This window comes from Oncorhynchus kisutch, linkage group LG4, assembly GCF_002021735.2.
Source record: "Oncorhynchus kisutch isolate 150728-3 linkage group LG4, Okis_V2, whole genome shotgun sequence".
Taxonomy (NCBI): domain Eukaryota; kingdom Metazoa; phylum Chordata; class Actinopteri; order Salmoniformes; family Salmonidae; genus Oncorhynchus; species Oncorhynchus kisutch.
In genome coordinates this window covers 12,422,172-12,448,949 of record NC_034177.2, presented here as the reverse complement: position 1 = coordinate 12,448,949, position 26,778 = coordinate 12,422,172, and the positions used below count along the sequence as shown (strand labels likewise).

General features: G+C 45.5%; 1 protein-coding gene across 5 annotated transcripts in view; it reads left to right on the top strand.

Moving 5' to 3' along the window:
- Positions 1-4,262: 4,262 nt before the first annotated feature.
- Positions 4,263-26,778, top strand: part of LOC109889050 (choline transporter-like protein 5-B) — an 81,343-nt gene continuing 58,827 nt past the window's right edge. For 4 of the 5 annotated variants that reach the window (XR_004209647.1, XM_031822444.1, XM_020480204.2 and 1 more), the window contains exons 1-2: positions 4,263-4,452; positions 20,671-20,719. Coding sequence is in view for 4 of the 5 variants with exons in the window: in XM_031822444.1 (XP_031678304.1) it covers positions 4,416-4,452; positions 20,671-20,719 (86 nt within the window). In the remaining variant the exon portion in view is untranslated. The remainder of the gene's footprint in view (positions 4,453-20,670; positions 20,720-26,778) is intronic. The other variant, XM_020480203.2, reaches the window with a different exon arrangement.

The window sequence follows — 26,778 nt, the reverse complement described above, 5'->3', positions numbered from 1 at the left end:
TATGCATAGATAAACAGTGAGTAGCAGCAGTGTAAAAATCAAGAGGGGGGGGGGGGATGTAAATAGTCCGGGTGGCCATTGGATTAATTGTTCAGCAGTCTTACTGCTTATGGAGCCTTTTGGTCCTAGACTTGGCCTCCGGTACCGCTTGCCGTGCGGTAGCAGAGAGAACAGTCTATGACTAGGGGTTGACTGGAGTGACAATTTTTTGGTCTTTCCTCTGACACCGCCTATATAGGTCCTGGACGTCAGGAAGCTTGGCCCCAGTGATGTACTGGGCCACACGCACTACCCGCTATAGTGCCTAGCGGTCGGAGGCCGAGCAATTGCCCTAACAGGCAGTGATGCAACCAGTCAGGATGTTCTCGATGTTGCAGCTGTAGAACCTTTTGAGGATCTCAGGACCCATGCCAAATCTTTGTAAATTCCTGAGGGGGAATAGGCTTTGTCGTGCCCTCTTCACGACTGTCTTGGTGTGTTTGGACCATTCTAGTTTGTTGGTGATGTGGACACCAAGGAACTTGAAGCACTCAACCTGCTCCACTACTAAACCGTTGATGAGAATGGGGGCGTGCTCGGTCCTCCTTTTCCTGTAGTCCACAATCATCTCCTTAGTCTTGGTTACGTTGAGGGATAGGTTGTTATTTTGGCACCACCCGGCCAGGTCTCTGATCACCGTTGTCGGTGATCATGTTTACCACTGTTGTGTCATCTGCAAACTTGATGATGGTGTTGGTGTCGTGCCTGGCCATGCAGTCATGGGTGAACAGGGAGTACAGGAGGGGACTGAGCACACACCCCTGGGGGCTCCAGTGTTGGGGATCAGCATGGCAGTTGTGTTGCTACCTACCCTCACCACCTGGGGGCTGCTCGTCAGGAAGTCCAGGATCCAGTTGCAGAGGGAGGTGTTTAGTCCCAGGATCCTTAGCTTAGTGATAAGCTTTGAGGGTGCTATGGTGTTGAACGCTGAGCTGTAGTCAATGAATAGCATTCTCATATAATTGTTCCTTTTGTCCAGGTGGGAAAGGGCAGTGTGGAGTGGAATGGAGATTACATCATCTGTGGATCTGTTTTGGCGGTATGCAAATAGGATTTCTGGGATGATAGTGTTGATGTGAGCAATTACCAGCCTTTCAAAGCACTTCATGGCTACGGACGTGAGTGCTACGGGTCGGTAGTCATTTAGGCAGGTTGCCTTTGTGTTCTTGGGCGCAGGGAATATGGTGGTCTGCTTGAAACATGTTGGTATTACAGACTCAATCAGGGAGATGTTGGAAATGTCAATGAAGACACCTGCCAGTTGGTCAGCACATGCCCAGAGCACACGTTCTGGTAATCCGTCTGGCCCCACAGCCTTGTGTATGTTGACCTGTTTAATGGTCTTAGTCACGCCGGCTACGGAGAGCGCGATCACACAGTCATCCGGAACAACTGATGCTCTCATGCATGCCTCAGTGTTGCTTACCTGGACGCGAATATAGAAGTGATTTAGCTGGTCTGGTAGGCTCGTGTCACTGGGCAGCTCGCGGCTGTGCTTCCCTTTGTAGTCTGTAATAGTTTGCGAGCCCTGCCACATAAGACGAGCGTTGGAGCCGGTATAGTATGATTCAATCTTAGCCCTGTATTGACGCTTTGCCTGTTTGATGGTTCATCGCAGGGCATAGCAGGATTTCTTCTAAGCTTCCGGGTTAGAGTCCTGCACCTTGAAAGCGGCAGCTCTGCCCTTTATCCCAGTGTGAATGTTTCCTGTAATCCATGGCTTCTGTTTGGGGTATGTACGTACGGTCACTGTGGGGACGATGTCCTCGATGCACTTATTGATAAAACCAGTGACTGATGTGGTGTACTCCTCAATGTCATCGGAAGAATCCCGGAACATGTTCCAGTCTGTGATAGCAAAACAGTCCAGTAGTTTAGCATCTGCTTCATCTGACCACTTTTTTATAGACCGAGTCACTGGTGCTTCCTGCTTAAATTTTTGCTTGTAAGCAGGAATCAGGAGGATAGAGTTGTGGGCGGATTTACCAAATGGAGGGCAAGGGAGAGCTTTGTACACGACTCTGTGTGTGGAGTACAGGTGATCTTTCCAACAGGACAATGACCTGAAGCATACAGCCACAACAACGCTGGAATGGCTTCAGAACAAGAATGTGAAAGTCCTTGAGTGGACCAGCCAAAGCCCAGACTTGAATCCCATTGACAATCTGTGGAAATACTTGAAGATTGCTGTTCACAACTGATCCCCATCTAATTTAACAGAGCTTGAGAAGATCTGCAAGAAATTATGGGAGAAAATCCCCAAATCCAGATATGCATAGCTGATACAGACATACCCAAGACAACTCAGAGCTGTGCTTGCCGCCAAAGGTGATCTACAAAGTATTGATTCGGGGGTGTGAATATTGAAAGTAAATTAGATATTTCTGTATTTTATTTTCAATAAATTGGCAACAATTTCTAAAAACACGTTTTAAGTTTTATCATTATGGGGTATTGTGTGTAGATGGGTGAGTTCAAATCTTTCTTAATTCGTTTTGAATTCAGGCTGTAACACAACAAAATGTGGAATAAGTCAAGGGGTATGAATACTTTCTGAAGGCACTGTAGCTGTAAAATATAGATAGGATCTGTGCTGTCACAAGAAGTCCTGCAGAGGACAGTGTTTCATCACAAAGGGTCCATGTTAAACTCAAGAGATTTTGCACAGTAAAATAGTGAAAGCTGTTTGAGAGAAAGCTATGGGCCAATGTTTACAAACTCCAGTCCTCCAGTACCCCCCAACAGTACACATTTTTGCTGTGGCCCCGGAAAAACACACCTGATTCAACTTGTCAACTAATCATCAAACCCTAAATGAGATGCGTCATCCCTTCACAAAGGAATAGCTGCCGTGATTGGCTTTTTAGGTGCCTCTGCTACCACATGTAATATGAAGACTGATGATCGCTGTGTGGTACTCCTACACACTAATTTAGTTGAATAAGGTGAGTTTGTCAGGGGCTACAACACAAATGTGTTACTGGAAGGAGGAAACACTGCATAAGCTAGCAAACATTCATAATGTCACATATACAGTAGCATAATTAAGCAATAAGGCACGAGGAGGGGTGATATATTGGCAATATACCATGGCTAAGGGCTGTTCTTAGCATGACGCAACGCGGAGTGCCTGGATACAGCTCTTAGCCGTTGCACATTGGCCCTGTATCACAAATCACAAACCCCTGAGGTGCCTTATTGCTGTTATAAACTGGTTACCAATGTAATTGGGGCGGCAGGGTAGCCTAGTGGTTAGCGTGTTGGACTAGTTGCAAGTTCAAACCCCCGAGCTGACAAGGTACAAATCCGTCGTTCTGCCCCTGAACAGGCAGTTAACCCACTGTTCCTAGGCCATCATTGAAACTAAGAATTTGTTCTTCACTGACTTACCTAGTTAAATAAAGGTTAAAAAAAATGAGAGCAGTAAAAATATTTTTTTTGTCAATACCTGGGGTATTCGGTCTGATATGCCACGGCTGTCAGCCAATCAGCATTCAAGGCTCGTACCAGGCTCGTACCACCCCGTTTTAAAAAGAGGGATATAGTAGGCTGACTTTATTTGGATATTCCAACTGTTGATGCTCTACAGACTATCAGTAACATTTCAACTAGCTACTAACCCTAACCTTAACCCTTATCCTAACCCTAACCCTAACCTCAAGCCTTACCCTAACCTTTATTCTGATCCTAACCCTAACCTTAACCCTTATCCTAACCCTAACCTCAACCCTTACCCTAACCTTTATTCTGATCCTAACCCTAACCTTAACCCTTATCCTAACCCTAAACTCAACCCTTACCCTAACCTTTATTCTGATCCGAACCCTAAACTCAACCCTTATCCTAACCCTAAACTCAACCCTTACCCTAACCTTTATTCTGATCCGAACCCTAACCTTAACCCTTACCCTAACCTTTATTCTGATCCTAACCCTAACTGTGACCTTAGCATGGAGTTTCTTATTGACAGATCGTTTGATGATAGAGCATCTACAGATGTACTATCCAGACTATCCAAATAAAGCATGACCAACTGTAGTGTGACCATATTGCTTTCAAATTTGACGAACATTCACAATATAGATGATTGTAACTATGTGTCAAGTGTGAATCAGGTCTACATCGAGATTCATTTAAAGCATTTTCATTGCAATCAGCCCTGGTGTCTGTGTGCCTTTAAGGGTTTTAATCACACAGTTGATGACAATACATGGTGCTGTAAACACCGCTGACGCTCAGCTGCGTGGCGGAGACAGCTCAAACCAAGGGCTGGAGCTGCTGTATTTACGTAGACTGGGCCATTCAAACGCTGTATTCACATCTCAAGCCTCATATGCCATCTCAAAGACGGTGCAGAATCTCCTGTCTGAGGTGCAATGGCTAGAAAGACAGACATTCCTCCTTCATACTATGGTGAGTCGCCACATTCGTCCTTGTTTAACGTCGGTAACCTCAAGTTATTTCTTCAAGACAACAAAGGGTAGCCAACAACGATATTCTTCAAACGCTATTCTTGACTTTGGTTATTGGGGCGGCTTTTCGCGCTATGGCTGATTTACAAAATGTATCATTGAAGCAAGATACAATGTAACAATGTTATGTCAGTGTAACGTTCATAGAAAGCGATACAACTGGATGCAGATAATGAATCATGAATGGAGCCTCCTACCAAATTAGAAATTGCTTCGCAATAATATTTTAATTTGAAAGTAGGCTACTGGATATAAACATGGTAACGTTAAGATATTGTTTCTGTCACTCGAATCATGAAATGTAACACCAGTGGAACTATCAATCGTAGTTTGCTATGGAAGTCGACCGTAGTTTTAAATGTATTTTTTCACATAATACAGGGCATCCTCTTGGGGATTGACACTTGGCATGTAGTGTACCTAGCTAACCGTATTGCTACGACATGTTATTGTTACAGTATTAAACACATACTATAGCCTAATTCTAACGATTTAAGACTGTTTTCTTTTCCCCAACCGTTGACAACAGACGAAAGACCTAAAGGTATTGTTTCGATGAAGAAAAAAAGTGAATTGCATCTGAAAGCCAAGACTAACAACAATACTCATTAACCATGTCCGTTGTTATTTGGCAAATACAAGGCAAACGATGTAAAAGACAATAGATTTTTGCCTTTGTCCCTAAGTGTGAGTTGTCCTCTGGTCGGCATATGGATAGTCAATCTCTGTGAAGATTTACTGGTCCATTAGCTGGTCCTCTTTGTTAGGTTGTCTATGAAAATCCGGGACTCGTGCCAGATGCCATAGAAACCACATTACTACAGTGTTTCAATTGTGAAACGACTGCTTTCATAAACAGTAACACGGTAATAAAACAGTTTACCACAGATTGTCAGACAAAGGAGCACTAATACATAGACGTGGATGTTGATTAAGGCAGCCCCTGCACCTCTCTGATTCAGAAGATCCATTTCAGTTGAAGGAATTCAGTTGTACAACTGACTAGGTATCCATCTTTCCCTTTCCCTTATAGTAGTGCATGCAGAGATATGCAAGCTATGGCTTATGTAATTACAGTATAATAGTCAATGCATCAAGGGCTTTATGACTCATGTCTGTTGGTTATTATAGACAGTGCCATGGCATCTTATAAGTAACGGTTTTACAGTCATTATCATAGGAGGTGAACCCTCATTATAATCAATCATTTCTGTACATGATCATTCATTATAATTAGGCTCAAGCCATCCATATTATTGGTGAATTTGTCAAAAGACTGCTAATTCAACCAGCCCAGTTCATGCTGTGACAACTGGCAGAGGTATATAGCATTGTCATTGTCAGTAAGTGACATAGTCAGTCTACTCAGTATGACTTCATGGGAAAGCTGCAGTGTCTCTCATCTCTCCCTACACACTGACCCAGGGTTTCACTCAGTTCCCATGACTCCAGGCCCCTGCCAATCATGTTTGTAGCCTGTCAGCTGGAGATGAGGATTGGCTGCAGTGAAATAGACTCTCGCTGCCATCTCTTGAGACCTCCAACTGCCCACTCAGAATTCAGCCCACACTTGAACATTGTGTTGAAGCAGAGGAAGCTGTACGTACAGTACAAAATGATGTTCCGGACATCAGCATTTTAGAATGAATAGTGCGTGCTTATGGTGCTGGGGCGGCAGAGTAGCCTAGTGGTTAGAGTGTTGGACTAGTAACTGGAAGGTTGCAAGTTCAAGCCCCTCTGCTGACAAGGCACAAATCTGTCGTTCTGCCCCTGAACAGGCAGTTAACCCACTTTCATAAACAGCTTTCCTAGGCTGTCATTGAAAATAAGAATTTGTTCATAAAAAATGGTACATGTGAGTTGATCATCCTTATGGTACATGTGAGTTGATCATGCTTATGGTACATGTGAGTTGATCATGCTTAAATAAAGGTAAAATAAAAAATAAAACATGGTACATGTGAGTACCATCATGCTTATGGTACACGTGAGTTGATCATGCGTATGGTACACGTGACTTGATCATGCGTATGGTACATGTGACTTGATCATGCGTATGGTACACGTGACTTGATCATGCGTATGGTACACGTGACTTGATCATGCGTATGGTACACGTGACTTGATCATGCGTATGGTACACGTGACTTGATCATGCATATGGTACACGTGAGTTGATCATGCTTATGGCACACGTGAGTTGATCATGCTTATGGCACACGTGAGTTGATCATGCTTATGGCACACGTGAGTTGATCATGCTTATGGCACACGTGAGTTGATCATGCTTATGGCACACGTGAGTTGATCATGCTTATGGCACACGTGAGTTGATCATGCTTATGGCACACGTGAGTTGATCATGCTTATGGCACACGTGAGTTGATCATGCTTGTGCCAATGCCACATTTTGGTGTTTATTGTTGAGAGATTTGGGATAATCTTACGCTCCTCCATCTGAAAAGGAAACGAGGCCCTGCGTCTTTAAATGCAGCCTGGGCAGTTGGAGACTCAGCCAGTGGAGCATGGGATGGAGTTGTGCCGACTCCCCATGTTCAGGTCAGCTGCTGTGTCCAAGTGGCGTCCCTGGTGCTGGTGCTCAGTCAGCCAGCCTGTCCAAATGGCCTTTCACAGGCAGCTCAGGGCAGGGCTGTCATGCAGAGAGGGATGATAGGTGCAAAAACTCTATAGTCCTCGCCAACCTGCCTCTCTAGCAAATGGAAATGCGTGGTGAATGGTCACACGCGCACACACACACACACACACACACAGGAACACTAGTCAATCAAGCACCAATACACATCGAATCAATGCACACTTGCAGGCATGCTCAATTTGTGCATTTTCCATCACACACCAACATTCACACTTCTAGTGCATTTTTACAGACAAATCAAAATGTTAAATCATAGACAGTCCCTTCATTCATCCTCAACCTATTATAATGGATCCACAGCCAATCCTTTCATCACCAATGCATCCTGAATGATGTTGTCATTCAGAAAGGTAGAAAATACTTAAGTTCGTAAGTGACTGTTTAGATTGAGTCTCGTTCAGCAACAAAAATGTTGAGCTGGTCACCTTGTTAATTAACACATTTCTCACATGGTCAGGTTGCCTGAGCGTGGCATTCTCACACCCAGGCAATGCAGACTTTTCACAGAGGCTGACAAAGAGCTAGGAATACTTTTTTCAGACTCTCCTCTCCTTATAAACTACTGCGGTCGTAGTTCAGATGCCTCATCCCTTCAGACAGGAATAAGTGCCATGATTGGCTTTTTATTGAACCTTTATTTGACTAGGCAAATCAGTTAAGAACAAATTCTTATTTACAATGGCGGCCTACCGGGGAACAGTGGGTTAACTGCCTTGTTCAGGGGCAGAACGACAGATTTTTAACTTGTCAGCTCGGGGATTTGATCTAGCAACCTTTCAATTACTGGCCCAACTCTCTAACCACTAGGCTCCCTGCCGCTGTTAGTTGCCTCTGCTATCACACGTAATATGAAGACTGATGATCGCTGGGTGGTACTCCTACACACTTTAATTTACTCTTTATAATGCTCCTACTCATTCTATTGAATGAGGTTTTTCCCCTATGAAATTCTACAGTGCTTTTCTCTGGCTACTACAGCAGGATATCACGGTTCCCTGATGTGTTTAGAGACTACAGAAAGGTATTCACAGTGCTTTTCTCTGGCTACTACAGCAGGATATCACGGTTCCCTGATGTGTTTAGAGACTACAGAAAGGTATTCACAGTGCTTTTCTCTGGCTACTACAGCAGGATATCACGGTTCCCTGATGTGTTTAGAGACTACAGAAAGGTATTCACAGTGCTTTTCTCTGGCTACTACAGCAGGATATCACGGTTCCCTGATGTGTTTAGAGACTACAGAAAGGTATTCACAGTGCTGGCAGGCTTGAGACAGTAAATACTTCCACAAACTGGCTTCGTATCACGACAGGCAAACATGAACTACCTTTTGTAAACCCTGTGCGAAGTGAACAGAGTTGGCTCTAAATGTCCAGCTGTGTCTCCTTGTTACAGGCAACGCTATGCACGAAGGCTTTGGATATCCAGTTTGCAGCATGAATACAGTCCCTTTCTTTGTTGGGGTAGTGGGCTAACTGACATTATACAACGAGTGGCTCTAATCTAATTGTGGATGATTGTGCTGATTGATTAAAACTGACAATGATTTATTAAACACAACTCAACGATACAAACTGTGTATAGTGAGTGAAACAGCTGCCGTTACAACACACATAGAAAACAGCTTCAGTCCCTGCTACTGTGAGGTTGGTGATGAGGACTTTGGTTGAGAGCAACACACTGTACTGAATGATTCAGGTCTATCAACAGATTCCACTCAGATGGATCATTATCCTGAGATGAAAGTCAGCTACTGTTGCTCCCTGTGTTATTTATTCTGTATGTGGGGAGGTGAGGGACTTGCATAACACCTCAGGGATGTGCTGCGTTGCACCGGTTTCTCAGCCAACTCCAGGCTGATCTGAATGACAAAATGACTGTGAGAGATGAGAAGGAAAGGAGAGAGTGGTAGAGGCATGCACTTATGAGAATCCTTTATCCTGAGGATAACCCAGTGTTCTTACTGACATTGATCACTTTAGGAGGCTGATCCAGAACCAATTCTTACTGTCACTTAATCAGTGAAGTCAAGTAAGTCTGATTGCTTTGGGTCCTGTAACACCCCATGCAACCTCAGGCAAATTGACAACAGAGTCGAATTAGCGAGTTGTTATGCACGACATTGAAGCTCCGCTGTAGTTAGGGAGAGGAGGCAGTCTGAAATGCAATATTTAGTGTGTGAATGACAATAAAGAAACATTGTGTGTGTTTATGTGTAGCTAAGCATTTAAGCTGTGCTGTCTCTCTCTGAACCTACACATTACACAAGACGGAGATGAAGAAACAGGCGTCATTCCCGTGACTCAACCTTAAAATCCATATAAACCCAAACCAAAGCCTCTGGAGCTTGTCACTGATCCAGCATGAGAGACTAATTTCACAGGAACACAGGGCTGCTACTGATATGCCTGGGGACCTAGCTGCATTTCTGTCCCATCACACCCTGCTACATCACACAAGTAGCCAAGGTCACAATCCCCCAAACACTGCCTGCCTCTCTCTCTACTCTGCTCCGATCTCTCTCTCTCTCTCTACTCTCTACTCTGCCCCTCTCTCTCTACTCTGCCCCTCTCACTCTACTCTGCCCCTCTCTCTCTCTCTCTCTCTACCTCTCGCTCTACTCTGCCCCTCTCTCTCTCTCTACCTCTCGCTCTACTCTGCCCCTCTCTCTCTCTCTACCTCCCTCTCTACTCTGCCCCCTCTCTCTCTACCTCCCTCTCTACTCTGCCCCTCTCTCTCTCTACCTCTCTCTACTCTGCCCATCTCTCTCTACTCTGCCCCTCTCTCTACTCTGCCCCTCTCTCTCTACCTCCCTCTCTACTCTGCCCTTCTCTCTCTACCTCCCTCTCTACTCTGCCCTTCTCTCTCTACCTCTCTCTCTACTCTGCCCTTCTCTCTCTACCTCTCTCTCTACTCTGCCCTTCTCTCTCTACCTCTCTCTCTACTCTGCCCTCTCTCTGCACTCTGCCCATCACTCTGCCCCCTCTCTCTCTACTCTGGACCCCCCCCCCCTCTCTCTACTCTGCCCTTCTCTCTCTCTACTCTGCCCCCCCCCCTCTCTACTCTGCCCCTGTCTCTACCCCTCTCTACTCTCTCTCTACTCTGCCCCCCCCCTCTCTCTACTCTGCCCTTCTCTCTCTCTACTCTGCCCCCCCCCCCTCTCTCTACTCTGCCCCCCCCCCTCTCTCTACTCTGCCCCCCCCCTCTCTCTACTCTGCCCCTGTCTCTACCCCTCTCTACTCTCTCTCTACTCTGCCCCCCCCCCTCTCTCTACTCTGCCCCTGTCTCTACCCCTCTCTACTCTCTCTCTACTCTGCCCCCCCCCTCTCTCTACTCTGCCCCTGTCTCTACCCCTCTCTACTCTCTCTCTACTCTGCCTCTCTGTTTGCTGTAGGCCAGCTGCCAGAGGCTGACACTGAAATGCTAACCCAAACCCCCTGTGGGAGCCCATCCTGTTCCCTGCTGCCTCTTTCCCCTACGGAGTGGATGTCAGTGTGGTGTGTTTACAAGGCTGGTAACAGGGAGATGTTATAAATACTAGTCATGTCTTAATGTACTAACTCAGTGAGAGTCCATTCCAGATATTCCAGCCGAGTGTAGTTCCGGGGGCTCAGTTGGTTGGAACATGCTGGTTGTAACATAAACGTTGTGGGTTTGATACCTACACGGGCAGATTATCTATTGGGGAACCGAATTAAGCTCAGGGAGGACTCAGGAGTTGGTTATATGAGTTCCTGTCTCTCAAAGGAGGACCTGGCGGCTCACGTATGATTTTTATGTTTTCTGAGCAGATCAACCGATCAGCCGGTCAAACGTTTTAGGACATCTACTCATTGAAGGGTTTTTCTTTATTTTTTTAAACAATTTTCTACATTGTAGAATAATAGTGAAGACATAAACTATGAAATCTCATATGGAATCATGTAGTAAGTGTTAATCAAATCACAATATATTTGAGATTCATTAAATAGCCACCCTTTGCCTTGATGACAACGGCACACTCTTGGAATTCTCTCAGCCAGCTTCACCTGGAATGCTTATTCAACAGTCTTGAAGGAGTTCCTACACATGCTGAGCACTTGCTGGCTGCTTTTCCTTCACTCTCCAGTCCGTCTCATCCCAAACCATCTCAATTTGGTTGAGGTTGGGGATTGTGGAGGCCAGGTAATCTGATGCAGCACCCCATCATTCTCCTTCTTGGTCAAATAGGCCTTACACAGCCTGGAGTTGTGCTGGGTCATTGTCCTGTTGAAAAACAAATTATAGTCCAACTGAGCGCAAACCAGATGGAATGGTGTATTGCTGCAGAATGCTGTGGTAGCCATGCTGGCTAAGTGTGCCTTGAATTCTAAATAAATCACTGACAGTGTCACCAGTCACCAGTGCTGCATCAGATGACCTGGCCTCCACAATCACCCAACCTCAACCCAATTGAGATGGTTTGGGATGAGTTGCCCCTGTCTCTCTCTCTTTCTACTCTGCCTTCTCTCACTCTACTCTGCCCCTCTCTCTCTACTCTGCCCCTCTCTCTCTCTCTCTCGCTCTCTACTCTGACCCTCTACTGTCTCTCTCTACTCTGACCCTCTACTGTCTCTCTCTACTCTGACCCTCTACTGTCTCTCTCTACTCTGACCCTCTACTGTCTCTCTCTACTCTGACCCTCTACTGTCTCTCTCTACTCTGACCCTCTCTCTACTCTGCCCCTCTACTGTCTCTCTCTCTCTACCTCTCTCTCTACTTTCTGATCCACGCCCTTACCTTAACTTTAATTTTTTTTTTTTTTTTTTTTAAATCTGTGACCGAAAGATACATATCTGTATTCACAGTCATGTGAAGTAAATTCATTACACCCTAATCTATACATTTAAATTGGCTAATTTCCTTATATGAACTGTAACTCAGAATCTTTGAAATTGTTGCTTTGCTGCAGGAGAGACTGGTGCGTTTCACAAAATAGATGGCATCATGAGGATGGGAAATTATGTGGATATATTGAAGCAACATCTCAAGACAGTCAGGAAGTTAAAGCTTGGTCACAAACAGGTCTTCCAAATGGACAATGACCCCAAGCATACTTACAAAGTTGTGGCAAAATGGCTTAAGGACAACAAAGTTAAGGTATTGGAGTGGCCATCACAAAGCCCTGACCTTAATCCTATAAAAAATGTGTGGTCAGAACTGAAAAAGCGTGTGCAAGCAAGGAGGCCTTACAAACCTGACTCAGTTACACAAGCTCTGTCAGGAGTAATGGGCCAACATTCACCCAACTTATTGTGGGAAGCTTGTGGAAGACTACCTGAAACGTTTGACCCAAGTTAAACAATTTAAAGGCAATGCTACCAAATACTAATTGAGTGTATGTAAACTTCTGACCCACTGGGAATGTGATGAAAGAAATAAAAGCAGAAATAAATAATTCTCTCTACTATTATTCTGACATTTCACATTCTTAAAATAAATTGGGGATCCTAACTGACCCAAGACAGGGATTTTTACTAGCATTAAATGTCAGGAATTGTGAAAAACTAAGTTTAAATGTATTTGGTTGAGGTGTATGTAAACTTCAGACTTCAACTGTATTCGATCGTATACTTAGGATGTAAGCAAGGTTTGAAATGATTATGTTTTAGTCTGACTTCTTGTAGTCCATTTGCCGTCCACAAATTATTTGTAATTATGTTCCGGCACCCTGACCTTCCGCTCAAGAAAAAATTGGCCCGTGGCTGAATCTAGGTGATGATCCCAGGCATAGACCAGGTTTGGTGCCCCTGAGGAATAGTGAGAGAGAGGGAACTGTTTAGAGAGAAAGAGTGTGTGTGTCCATGTCTAAAATATAATACAGCCATCTGCAGCTGTTTCTAAGATAGATTCCAAATCATTTAGGTTGGGCAGAGAGAGTGGGGAGTCTGATCAGCACACTGCACCCAATGGAGCCTCAGAGGAGTTTATGTTCAGGCCACTCATAACCCACCAAGCAGAGTTGAGATTGGTGTGCCAAGCCTCTAACTTGGGTTTGGTGGTGAGACAGAACACAGTTATATTTTAGTCATTTAGCAAACACTTTTATCCAGATAGAATTACAGTAGAGGTTTCATACATTTTCTTCTCACTGGTCCCCCATGGGAATCGAACCTGCAACCCTGGCATTGCAAGTACCATGCTCTACCAACTGGGCACCACAGGACCACAGACAGGGTTGCTACAGTAGAGACAGACCTGACAGAATACTAACAAGCGAGACATGTCTTAAAGGTGAAAAACACCACTCCCAGAGTCTTTAATATGTTCCTGAATGGATAGAATGAGAAAAGGTCAACCAAGAGGCATCTCAGGTCCAACCCATGCGTTGCACCTGCAGCTGTTGAGCCGTTTTCCTGGTCACCTTATGAAAGAAGCCTGTGGGACGGTGGTGCCCCTGTCTGCCTGTTTTGGTGTGTCTGAGTAATCGATGAGTTTATGGGGAAAGGTTGAGGAATGGAGAGAAATGGGGTGAATTCGATGGCGCAGGGAGAAACGGTACTGTACTTATATTGTATATTAGGACAATAACGTACACAATCCTAGTAGGCCAATATCTCAATTAAGAGGTGTTTTAATAAAATAATATGCTGCTGTGTCTGTGACCTGAGAAATGTTTTATAACAGACACATGCATTCAGTCTGGCCTCATCCCTTTTGGAGCCTTTTGTGGAGCACTCTCACAGCCCTCTACCAAGAACATCCTGTTCCACCAATGATCATCACAACATTCATTTCTGTATAACGTCACTCTCACAGCCCTCTACCAAGAACATCCTGTTCCACCAATGATCATCACAACATTCATTTCTGTACAATGTCACTTTTACAGCGCTCTGAAAGGATGCTAGAGATCGTTTTGTTGAAGCTGTCCTATATCTTCAAGTACATCCATTGATTAGTCACAGAATGATTGGAAGTGGAATGTGGTTGGAGTGAAACTCCTGTTCTGTACAGTATGTCACAGTCAATGCTGTCAGTTCTGTGGTGTACATTGACCCATAATGCTATCGCTATGGCAGACTGAGGATGCAAATGGGATTGGAGTATGAGGATTAGTGACAAAGCCTCTGTCTAAACCTGATGTGTAATGTCATACCCAGTCTGCCCTCAACGCCCCAGAGAGTAGCTATAATTGCCACAATTCATTTGCTGAGCTGAAGACATCCTATTGTTTAAGGTAAGGCAATAAATAGTCCATAGTGGAGAAATAATTACAATATAGCAATTAAACACTGGAGTGATAGAAGTGCAGAAGATGAATGTGCAAGTAGAGATACTGGGGTGCAAAGGAGCAAGATAAATAAATAAATACAGTATGGGGATGAGGTAGTTGGATGGGCTATGTACAGGTGCAGTGATCTGGGAGCTGGTGCTTAATGCTAGTGAGGGAGATATGAGTCTCCAGCTTCAGTGATTTTTGCAGTTCGTTCCAGTCATTGGCAGCAGAGAACTGGAGGGATAGGCGGCCGAATGAGGAATTGCCTTTGGGTGTGACCAGTGAAATATACCTGCTGGAGCGCGTGCTACGGATGGGTGCTGCTATGGTGACCAGTGAGCTGGGATAAGGCGGGGCTTTACCCCCGCTTTGTGAGTAAGACCTTTAGACAGGTCAACATTCACAATGTTGAAGCATGCGCTGACCAACTGGTGTCTTCACTGACGTTTTCAACCTGTCCATGACTGAGTCTGTAATAACTACATCTTTCAAGCAAATCACGATAGTCCCTGAGCCAAAGAACACCAAGCTAACCTGCCTAAATGACTACCGACCCGTAGCACTCTCGTCTGTAGCCATGAAGGGCTTTGAAAGGCTGGTCATGGCTCACATCATCACAAACATCCCAGAAAACCCCTAGACCCTATCCAATTTGCATACCGCCCCAACAGATCCACAGCCATCTCTATTGCACTCCACACTGCCCTTTCCCACCTGGACAAACGAAACGCCTAAGTGCGAGTGCTGTTCATTAACTACAACTCAGTGTTCAACACCATAGTGCCCTCAAAGCTCATCACTAAGCACCTCCCTCTGCAACTGGATCCTGGATTTAACTGACGGGCCTCCCCCAGGTGGTAAGGGTAGGCAACAACACATCTGCCATGCTGATCTTCAAGACGGGGCCCCTTAGGGGTGCGTGCTTAGTCCCCTCCTGTACTCCCTGTTTACCCATGACAGAGTGGCCAAGCACAATTCCAACACCACCATTAAGTTTGCCAATGACACAACAGTGGTAGGCCTGATCACCAACGATGATGAGACAGCGTATTGGGAGGAGTTCAGAGACCTGGCCGTGTGCTGCCAGGATAACAACCTCTCCCTCAATGTGATCAAGACAAAGGAGATGATCGTGGACTACAGGAAAAGGAGGACCAAGCACGTCCCCATTCTCATTGACAGGGCGGTAGTGGAGCAGGTTGAGAGCTTCAAGTTCCTTGGTGTCCACATCACCAACAAAAATATAATGTTCCAAGCACACCAAGACAGTCGTGAAGATTGCACAACAATATTCCCCCTCAGCAGACTGAAAAGATTTGGTATGGGTCCTTAGATTCTCAAAGTTCTAGAACTGCACCATCAAGAGCATCCTAACGGGTTGCATCACCGCCTGGTATGGCATCTGCTTAGCCTCCGACCGCAAAACGCTACAGAGGGTAGTGCTTACAGCCCAGTACATCACTGGGGCCAAACTTCCTACCATCCAGGAATTCTATACAAGAGAAAGACCCTAACAATTGGCAAAGACTCCAGCCACCCTACTCATAGACCTTTCTCTCTGCTACCGCACGGCAAGTGGTACAGGAGCGCCATGTCCAGGTCCAAAAGGCTTCTTAACAGCTTCTTCCCCCAAGCCATACTTCTGCTGAACAGCTAATCAAATGGCTACCCGGACTATTTGTATTTGTTGTACGCTGCTGCTACTCGCTGTTTATTATCTATGCATAGTCACTACCCCTACCTACATGTACATATTACCTCGACCTACCTGTACCTCCGCACACTGACTCGGTACCAGTACCCCCTGTATATAGCCTCATTATTTATTTATTTATTTTTGTAAATATTTTCTTATCCAACGACGCAGTTTTAAGAAGGGCTCGTAAGTAAGCATTTCCCGGTATTGTATTCGGCGCATGTGACAAATAAAATGTGTTTTGATCCTTTACATATACACCCTCCTAACATCCTCATTCCTAAACGTTGTTTGTGCATGCATACTACAGACATCAACATATTTGTCTTTGCTCTATGTACACAACCTGCATCATCATCTAATGTCTTATGTAACAACACCTCAACGTGAGATGAGCCAACGCACTGAGAGTAGAGGAGCCTATCAGGCACCAGGCAACAGAGCCAACGCACTGAGAGTAGAGGAGCCTATCAGTCACCAGGCAACAGAGCCAACACACTGAGAGTAGAGGAGCCTACCAGGCAACAGAGCCAACACACTGAGAGTAGAGGAGCCTAGCAGGCAACCGAGCCAACGCACTGAGAGTAGAGGCGCCTATCACGCACCAGGCAACAGAGCCAACACACAGAGTAGAGGAGCCTAGCAGTCACCAGGCATCAGAGCCAACGCACTGAGAGTAGAGGCGCCTATCACGCACCAGGCAACAGAGCCAACACACAGAGTAGAGGAGCCTAGCAGGCACCAGGCAACAGAGCCAACACACTGAGAGTAGAGGAGCCTAGCAGTCACCAGGCAACAGAGCCAACACACAGAGAGTAGAGGAGCCCAGCAGGCACCAGGCAACAGAGCCAACGCACTGAGAGTAGAGGAGCCTAGCAGTCACCAGGCAACAGAGCCAACACACAGAGAGTAGAGGAGCCCAGCAGGCACCAGGCAACAGAGCCAACGCACAGAGTAGAGGAGCCTAGCAGGCAACAGAGCCAACACACAGAGTAGAGGAGCCTAGCAGGCAACAGGCAACAGAGCCAACACACTGAGAGTAGAGGAGCCCAGCAGGCACCAGGCAACAGAGCCAACACACAGAGTAGAGGAGCCCATCAGGCAACAGGCAACAGAGCCAACACACTACGTTAGCTAACTGCCACAGTATGCCTTGGAGGCATTTTCCAAATGTTGTTGACTACAGCCCTTCATTCAGCCTGAGTGACCCCAGCACATCACACATCCACTACTCTCTCTACACTTGTTAAGTCTAAAAACAGCACAGTCGTCAACCAGGGCCGAGTCTACTGGTGGCCCAGTGTTACCGATTTAATGTCAGGCCCCCGGTACTGTATAATGGGACTGAAATCACTTGAGAATCAGAGTAACAGGGCAGGCTACTGTGGTGAGCCAAGCAGTCAAGTAATAAAGCCAACCTGTCAGGTCTCACAGGTTGTGACCAATAAGCAAATCCTGGTTTTGTGTGTACTGTAGAATCTAGTGCATTTCAGCTCCTCATGTTGTTGAGTAATGTTCTTAGGCGTTCACATTGAGTCCCCTGATAACTTGTGTTTTACGTCCAAGAGAGTATTCAGAAAATAGTATGATGAGCCACCCACGCCAAGCTGGTGTCCTCTCTTTACACCCTACAGTTGGCCCGGGCCCATGGCCCCCCATCCGTTCCCCTGTTGGACACTGTGGGGTTTGTCAATGAAGTGGGGAGCAATATTGCAAGCCCTCCTGAAACAATATTCTCCTGCCCCTCGCTGTTGCAATCTGTCCTCTCAACATTAGCTTCCCTTCATCTCTGTATGAATTAGCTTCCGCAATATCCCCCCCCCCCCCCCCCCCCCCCCCCGTACAGACCAGTCGGTTTTCACCACGATGGATGACAAAGACCAGGGGGCACTCAGTCGTTTGAAATGTTCACACCCCGAGGTCAATGAAAAATATTTTTCTCTGTATTTCTAATCTACCTGGCTGCTTGGATCCCGGTCCAACAGATACAGTAGTCAGCTCACAGCCCCCGGCAGCTGGACCTCTAATGATCTCTGATGTTACTTCATCTAATCTACCTGGCTGCTTGGATCCCGGTCCAACAGATACAGTAGTCAGCTCACAGCCCCCGGCAGCTGGACCTCTAATGATCTCTGATGTTACTTCATCTAATGCTACCTGCTGGCCGCTGGTTTGTAGGAACATCCACCGGGATATACAAACAACAATATGCGCCATGCGTACACAGATCAAACCAATCTCTTACTGCACTGGACCTGGTTTCTAATATCTGCTCTGAAGCCGTATATTGCAGGAATTGTCCATGGTGAATTAGTTTGGCCATTTGCCATTGGCAGTTAATTGAACTGGCTTTGAAAGTTCTGTTGACACCTTCTCTATGACCCTGCTGGTGTCCCGGGGTCCATCCCGACATGTTGTACTCATCTAAGGGAAATTAGTAAACATCTGTGTCCGGGTCACACAGATACTAAGGTGGTTAGATGGTAGTTAAGGACAATGCGGTTGTTTTGCTGCTTTTGCCTGAGGAAATAGATGGTGTTGTTGTCATGACCTTCATGTCTTGGAACATGGCAGGCTAAATCACCAATTGGTTTGTCACTGCATCATTGATGTCTCATATCTTTATAGCACAGATGTGCATCCATGTGTCAAACATATCGATGTGGTTTGCCTATTAAAATAAATTTTATGTGCTATATATATATAAGGAAATAGCTAACTCAGTAGCCTGGTCCCAGATCTGTTTGTGATGTCTTGTCCTGTGGTCATTGTCATGCAAAAACATGACCAGGCTGTTAACACAACTCTACATCTACGCTCTCTCTTATCTGAATTCCAAGGTTGCTGTAGTCTCCTGCTGACTGCACCTGGTCCTGTGACTCTTTGTCCTTGGCTGAGAGATGCAGATTAATCCTAGAAAATCTCCAAGGTCCCGGGCGTCTTTATTTAGAACCAAAATACAACGTCATTGCGGTAGAGAACAATGGACTGTATACTCAGTGGGTTGGAGGAGCACAGCGTCTCTGGCACAGGGGGGTTATGGGTCCAAGTCCTTTGAATCTCATACTTTTACATTTCTCTTTGCATAAATAACTAATGACCTCCTCCGAATGTGATGCCTGAATGTCGGGACAGTGCTGATGGAGACAATGTCTTCACCCAGAAATGTTGCACACTTCAGCCACGTGATTGATCGTCAACATGAGAGCGTTGCCATGTATCTTTCTCACTCTCTCTCTCTCTCAGCCAATGACAGTGATTCATGAGTGCTCAGTGAGGAGGCCAAGTGCGTAGTACAGTGTCCCCGGTGCTGGGTTCTGCCAAGTGGGCTGTATCTCTGAGAGCAGAAGCAGGCCTTCAGAGACAGATGGGAGATAGGCCCACTCATGTTGCTCTGAGAAATTACACTCTCTGTGTGATGATGAATGTGCTCACAGGAACAGTTCATACTGCAACTCCACATGGGCACCGGAAAACATATACAGGACACATACAAACACACGTTGGGATGTGGACGTGGACACACTCTCACACACTCAAGCAGAACACATACACATAGTAGCTTGGCATCATGTTAGCATCTCAGTACTGCTACACAGGATGCGTCACAAATGGCACACCTCTACTTAGTCCACTACATTTGTACCGGTAGGAAGTTATGCACTGTTAGGGGAATAGGGTGCCATTTGGACTGAAGATACAGGGAGGAGCTGTGAACTGAACTAGTTAGTGCCCTCCCAGGCAGTTGGATGTTGCACTTATTGCCGGACCAGACCAGACACAATATTATGTCTACTGGTAGATGTGTTGTTGTTTCACTTCCTCTCATTGATCACCGTTCCTGTCAGTAAGACCAGGTGCAGCTACTGTATGTTACTGTTTTTAAACACTTTATTTCTGCTCTGTAGTCTACATTCAATAACTTCTCTGTTGATCTCATGCAGGGCTGTGAAAAAGGATTTGCCCCCTTTTTAATGTTCTCTACTTGTTTGTGTATTTTTGATACTGAATGTTATCAGATCTTCAACCCAAACCTAATATTAGATAAATGGACCCTGAGTGAACAAATAACACAAGGATTACATACTTTGATTTATTTCCTAAATGAAGTTATGCAACACCCAGTGCCCCTGTGTGAAAAAGTAATGGCCCCCTTACACTCAATAACTGGTTGTGCCACCTTTAGCTGCAATGACTCCAACCAAACACTTCCTGTAGTTGTTGATCAGTCTCTCACGTCTCTGTGGAGGAACTTTGGCTCACTTGTTCATGCAGAACTGCTGTAACTCAGCAACATCACAAGTATAAAAAAAATGTGTATTTGTAAACTCAGGTTCCCTTTATCTAATATTACATTTTGGTTGAAGAATCAAAAATATACAAAAATAGAGTAAATCAGAAAAGTGGCAAATACTTGTTCACTGTACATGTAAATTGTCTTAGCAATATTATAGACTTCCCTGTTTCTAAGCTGAGTAGTTCTCCGAGACACCGTTGTGTTGCATGTTAAAGAGGTAACAGACTCTTGGTTTATGAATGGTAACCACTCTATGATCTGCTTCCCTTACAGGTGAGCCACGCAACTTTGACCCGAGCTTCAGAGGACCTATCCATAACAGGTACTGTACTCACTGGTCAACTCCAACTTCCCTTGCATGTTTATTTAGACTTTTTCAGCTGAAGAAGCTACAGAGACATTACGTTTACATGTTAGTTATTGATCAGACGCTCTTATCGAGAGTGACTTACAGTAGTGAGTCATTTAGCAGACACTCTTATCCAGAGCGACTTACAGTAGTGAGTCATTTAGCAGACACTCTTATCGAGAGCGACTTACAGTAGTGAGTCATTTAGCAGACACTCTTATCGAGAGTGACTTACAGTAGTGAGTCATTTAGTAGACACTCTTATCCAGAGCGACTTACAGTAGTGAGTCATTTAGCAGACACTCTTATCCAGAGCGACTTACAGTAGTGAGTCATTTAGCAGACACTCTTATCCAGAGCGACTTACAGTAGTGAGTCATTTAGCAGACACTCTTATCCAGAGCGACTTACAGTAGTGAGTGCATACATTGTCATTCGCATTGGTCCCCCGTAGGAATCAAACCCACAACCCTGGTATTTCATGTGCCATGCTCTACCAACTGAGCCACACGGGACCAGACATGTACAGTAATAATAAGCTGCATGATGGATGTTCAGCAGCCTATAGACAGTGAGGCCTAGATTCTTCTTTACAAAAGTGTTATTTTTTCTCTCCTTTTTTCTCTGCCCCAAAGATATGCCTGTAGTCATCTTGTAAAACGGACCTAGAATGTAATTGTGCATGCTTTTAGAACCACACTGTTTCATAAGCTTCTTCGCGTGTCAACACATTGATCGTTTGTCAGGCAGTGTTAATCGAGAGCGGCTGAGGGCTGGCAGGTCTCTTTGCTACATCACACAGATCATTGGCTATTAGTCACATGGTGGTCTGGAGTTTACACACTCACATATCATAGGGAGTTTAGCGCGTTAACTGCAATATAAGATCCTCCTTTGACATATTTTCATTTAACAAGGAAGCAGTCAGAGGTTGAATGTTTGAGCTTTACCTGGTCCATTGACCAATGCCATGTTGCTATGTCTTGTTTGCATTTGTTTGGCTCTCACTTGACTATGTCATCTGAATAGACAACACAGTAAACAACATTGGTAACTTAGTATGCAGCTGCGTATGTCTGATAGCCTTTCAAAGTTGTGCTTATTCTCTTTGGAACACTGAAGCGTATCATTACTTCATACTGTAGAATATATTCAAGACCAGTTTCACAAGCTGGTGGGAAAGCATGTTCAGGTCCTCCTGAACTTCTCTATCCCACCCTCTCCATCTCCTCTCTATCCCACCCTCTCCATCTCCTCTCCATCCCTCCATCTCCTCTCCATCTCCTCTCCATCCCACGCTCTCCATCTCCTCTCTATCCCACCCTCTCCATCTCCTCTCTATCCCACCCTCTCCATCTCCTTTCTATCCCACCCTCTCCATCTCCTCTCTATCCCACCCTCTCATCTCCTCTCTATCCCACCCTCTCATCTCCTCTCTATCCCACCCTCTCCATCTCCTCTCCATCCCACCCTCTCCATCTCCTCTCTATCCCACCCTCACCATCTCCTCTCTATCCCACCCTCTCCATCTCCTCTCTATCCCAACCTCTCCATCTCCTCTCTATCCCACGCTCTCCATCTCCTCTCCATCTCCTCTCTATCCCACGCTCTCCATCTCCTCTCTATCCCACGCTCTCCATCTCCTCTCTATCCCACCCTCTCCATCTCCTCTCTATCCCACGCTCTCTATCCCAACCTCTCAATCTCCTCTCTATCCCCCCCTCTCCATCTCCTCTCTATCCCCCCCTCTCCATCTCCTCTCCATCTCCTCTCCATCCCACGCTCTCCATCTCCTCTCCATCCCACGCTCTCCATCTCCTCTCTATCCCACCCTCTCCATCTCCTCTCTATCCCACCCTCTCCATCTCCTCTCTATCCCACCCTCTCCATCTCCTCTCTATCCCACCCTCTCTATCCCAACCTCTCAATCTCCTCTCTATCCCAACCTCTCAATCTCCTCTCTATCCCACCTTCTCAATCTCCTCTCTATCCCACCTTCTCCATCTCGTCTCTATCCCACCCTCTCCATCTCGTCTCTATCCCACCCTCTCCATCTCGTCTCTATCCCACCCTCTCCATCTCCTCTCTATCCCACCTTATCCATCTCCTCTCTATCCATCTCCTCTCTATCCCACCCTCTCTATCTCCTCTCTATCCCACCCTCTCCATCTCCCCTCTATCCAACCCTCTCCATCTCCTCTCTATCCAACCCTCTCTATCCAACCCTCTCCATCTCCTCTCTATCCCACCCTCTCCATCTCCTCTCTATCCAACCCTCTCTATCCCACCCTCTCCATCTCCTATCCCACCCTCTCCATCTCCCCTCTATCCAACCCTCTCCATCTCCTCTCTATCCCACCCTTTCCAGCTCGTATACCTCCTACATCTGTGTGGACTGAGTGAAGGCACTTTTATGTTTCTCTTGCTTGTAGGCTATTTTAATGAGAACTGGGAGAGAAGTGAAGCTCACTGCCTAAATGAAGTCCATACCTGTGGTTAACAGTTCTCCAAAGAGTAGAAAAAATGGGCAAATATTGTAGCTTTCTGACTAATTCTGCCTACAATTATCCTGTTGTACGAGCAGCATGTCAATCTGTAAAGTACGTCTGAATAATGTATGAAGTGAAATAATGTAATTGACAGTGAACAGTAGACTGCGCGTCTTTTTAGTCAAGGCAGGAAAGTAATTGTTCTTTTTTTAAACATTCAAAACCGTCCTGCCTTCCATTGCTATCCCTGTTGGCTCTCCAGATGGTTAGACATTTCCCAGTGTGTTCCAGCATGTTGGAATCCACTATTTCTCCCCCTTTCTCCCAAACCCTCTCCCTGTTAATTCTCATTGTGCTGGAGACAGGCGGCCGGTGGTGACACACCAGAATGGTACCCAGGCTACTCTGTAGCAGTGTCTAACCAGTTATCACCACCACAGCCATGGCTCTCTAAGTGGAGTGAGCTTTACGAATAATACACACAGCTTCACATGGCATTGCAAGAATACCAGCCAGTATTCACTGCCTCACAGCACGTAGACTAGCAGCACACACAAACACCAACCCAGCAGGTGGAAAGAACTTGTTCTAGCCGATTGGCTTTTGGTTCAGATATGGGGGAGATCTAAGGCAGGCCAGGTTTGGAAATCGGAATGGGTTTAGACTAGGACAGGAATTTGACAGTGGACCACATTTGCATTCCAGCTGCGTTTGCTTCTCATAGATAAAAGAGACAATGTTTTTCTTCTCTCCTTTGGCATCTTCCTTTCAGCGTTCACCTTTGAATGACTCAAAGGTGGTTATTTGTATTATCTGTGTTGGGCCAGTTTTGCCTTTGCCTTAAGGAGGTCATTTCTAGGCCCTGGGGGGGTTGGTTAGAAGACAGTGAAGACTGACCTCACAGTAAGGCATTGAAGAGGTGTTAGGTCTGCCTCGGAGTCCCACCCCCTGGATCTCACCGACTAATCACCCATAATTCCTAGCTACCCGCTGGTCCACTGCATTACCTGACTCAACTACTAACAGCTCTTGTTCCTTGCCTTGAATGAAATGAAAAAGTAGTTCCACATCTCTTTTTAATACAGTGTTTAATATTAGAGCAGGCAGTGCCTGAGGTGGCGTAGCTCCACTTCACACTGTATCAAATTAACCGTCTCTACAGGAAGTCTCTACAGGAATCTAGTCAGTGTGATGGAGTTCTGCCTCAACTCCCTTTGTCTGGGTCTGTTTTCAAAATGTGGCATAGCCTTTGAAGTCTGAGTTCCATAAACCATCACGCTATAAACATGCTATTCTTTGAGTCTCTGCCATCAAATATATATATACAGTGCATTCGGGAAGTATTCTGACCCCTTGACACCAGTCTCAACGTCAGCAGTGAAGAGGCGACTCTGGGATGCTGGCCTTCTAGGCAGAGTTTCTCTGTCCAGTGTCCTGTGTTATTTTGCCCATCTTAATCTTTTCTTTTTATTGGCCAGTCTGAGATATGGCTTTTTCTTTGCAACTCTGCCGAGAAGGCCAGCATCCCGGAGTCGCCTCTTCACTGTTGACATTGAGACAGGTGTTTTGCGGGTACTATTTAATGAAGCTGCCAGTTGAGGACTTGTGAGGCGTCTGTTTCTCAAACTAGACACACTAATATCCTCTAATGTCCTCTTGCTCAGTTGTGCGCCGGGGCCTCCCACTCCTCTTTCTATTCTGGTTAGAGACAGTTTGGGCTGTTCAGTGAAGTGAGTAGTACACAGCGCTGTACGAGATCTACAGTTTCTTGGCAATTTCTCGCATAGAATAGCTGTCATATGTCAGTTGTGCAGAGGTGAGGACGGAGTCAAGCGCAGGACACAGAATTTTTCCAACAATTGTTTACATACAGATTATTTCACTTATAATTCACAGCATCTCAATTCCAGTGGGTCAGAAGTTTACATACACTAAGTTGACTGTGCCTTTTAATTAAACAGCTTGGAAAATTCCAGAAAATGACAACATGGCTTTAGAAGCTTCTGATAGGCTAATTGACATAATTTGAGTTAATTGGAGGTATACCGGTGGATGAATTTCAAGGCCTACCTTCAAACTCAGTGCCTCTTTGCTTGTCATCATGGGAAAATCAAAAGAAATCAGCCAAGACCTCAGAAAATAATTGTAGACCTCCACAAGTCTGGTTCATCCTTGGGAGCAATTTCCAAATGCCTGAAGATACCACGTTCATCGGTACAAACAATAGTATGCAGGTATAAACACCATGGGACCACGCAGCCATCATAACGCTCAGGAAGGAGATGCGTTCTGTCTCCTTGAGCTGAACGTACTTTGGTGCGAAAAGTGCAAATCAATCCCAGAACAACAGCAAAGGACCTTGTGGAAACGCTTGAGGAAACCGGTACAAAAGTATCTATATCCACAGTAAAACAAGTCCTATATCGACATAACCTGAAAGGCCGCTCAGCAAGGAAGAAGCCACTGCTCCAAAACAGCCATAAAAAAGCCAGACTACGGTTTGCAACTGCACATGGGGACAAAGGTTGTACTTTTTGGAGAAAAGTCCTCTGGTCTGATGAAACAAAAATAGAACTGTTTGGCCATAATGACCATTGTTATGTTTGGAAGAAAAAGGGGGAGGCTTCCAAGCTGAAGAACATCATCCCAACCGTGAAGCATGGGGGTGGCAGCATCATGTTGTGGGGGTGCTTTGCTGCAGGAGGGACTGGTGCACTTCACAAAATAGATGACATCATGAGGATGGAAAATTATGTGGATATATTGAAGCAACATCTCAAGACATCTGTCAGAAAGTTAAAGCTTGGAAGACCGCAAATGGGCCCAAGCATACTTCCAAAGTTGAGGTAAAATGGCTTAAGGACAACAAAGTCAAGGTATTGAAGTGGCCATCACAAAGCCCTGACCTCAATCCTATAGAACATTTGTGGGAAGAACTGGAAAAGCTTGTGCAAGCAAGGCCTACAAACTTGACTCAGTTACACAAACTTATTGTGGGAAGCTTGTGGAAGGCTACCTGAAACATTTGACCCAAGTTAAACAATTTAAAGGCAATGCTACCAAATACTAATTGTAAACGTCTGACCCACTGGGAATGTGATGAAAGAAATAAAATATAAAATAAATAATTCTCTACTATTATTCTGCCATTTCACATTCTTACATTGGTACGGTCTGCACAACGCATCACTGGGGGCGAACTACCTGCCCTCCAGGACACTTACAGCACCCGATGTCACAGGCAGGCCAAAAACATAATCAAGGACAACAACCACCCGAGCCACTGCCTGTTCACCCCACTACCATCCAGAGGGCGAGGTCAGTACAGGTGCATCAAAGCTGGGACCAAGAGACCGAAGCTATTTTTCAATCTCAAGGCGATCAGATTGTTAAACAGCTGTCACTAAAACAGAGAGGCTGCTGCCTACATACAGACTTGAAATCATTGGACACTTGAATAATGATGATGTCTCCAGACTTCATGTAATTCAGATGAGATTGGTGATAGACATTTAATTCAGCAGTGAGAAAGATGTGTATTAC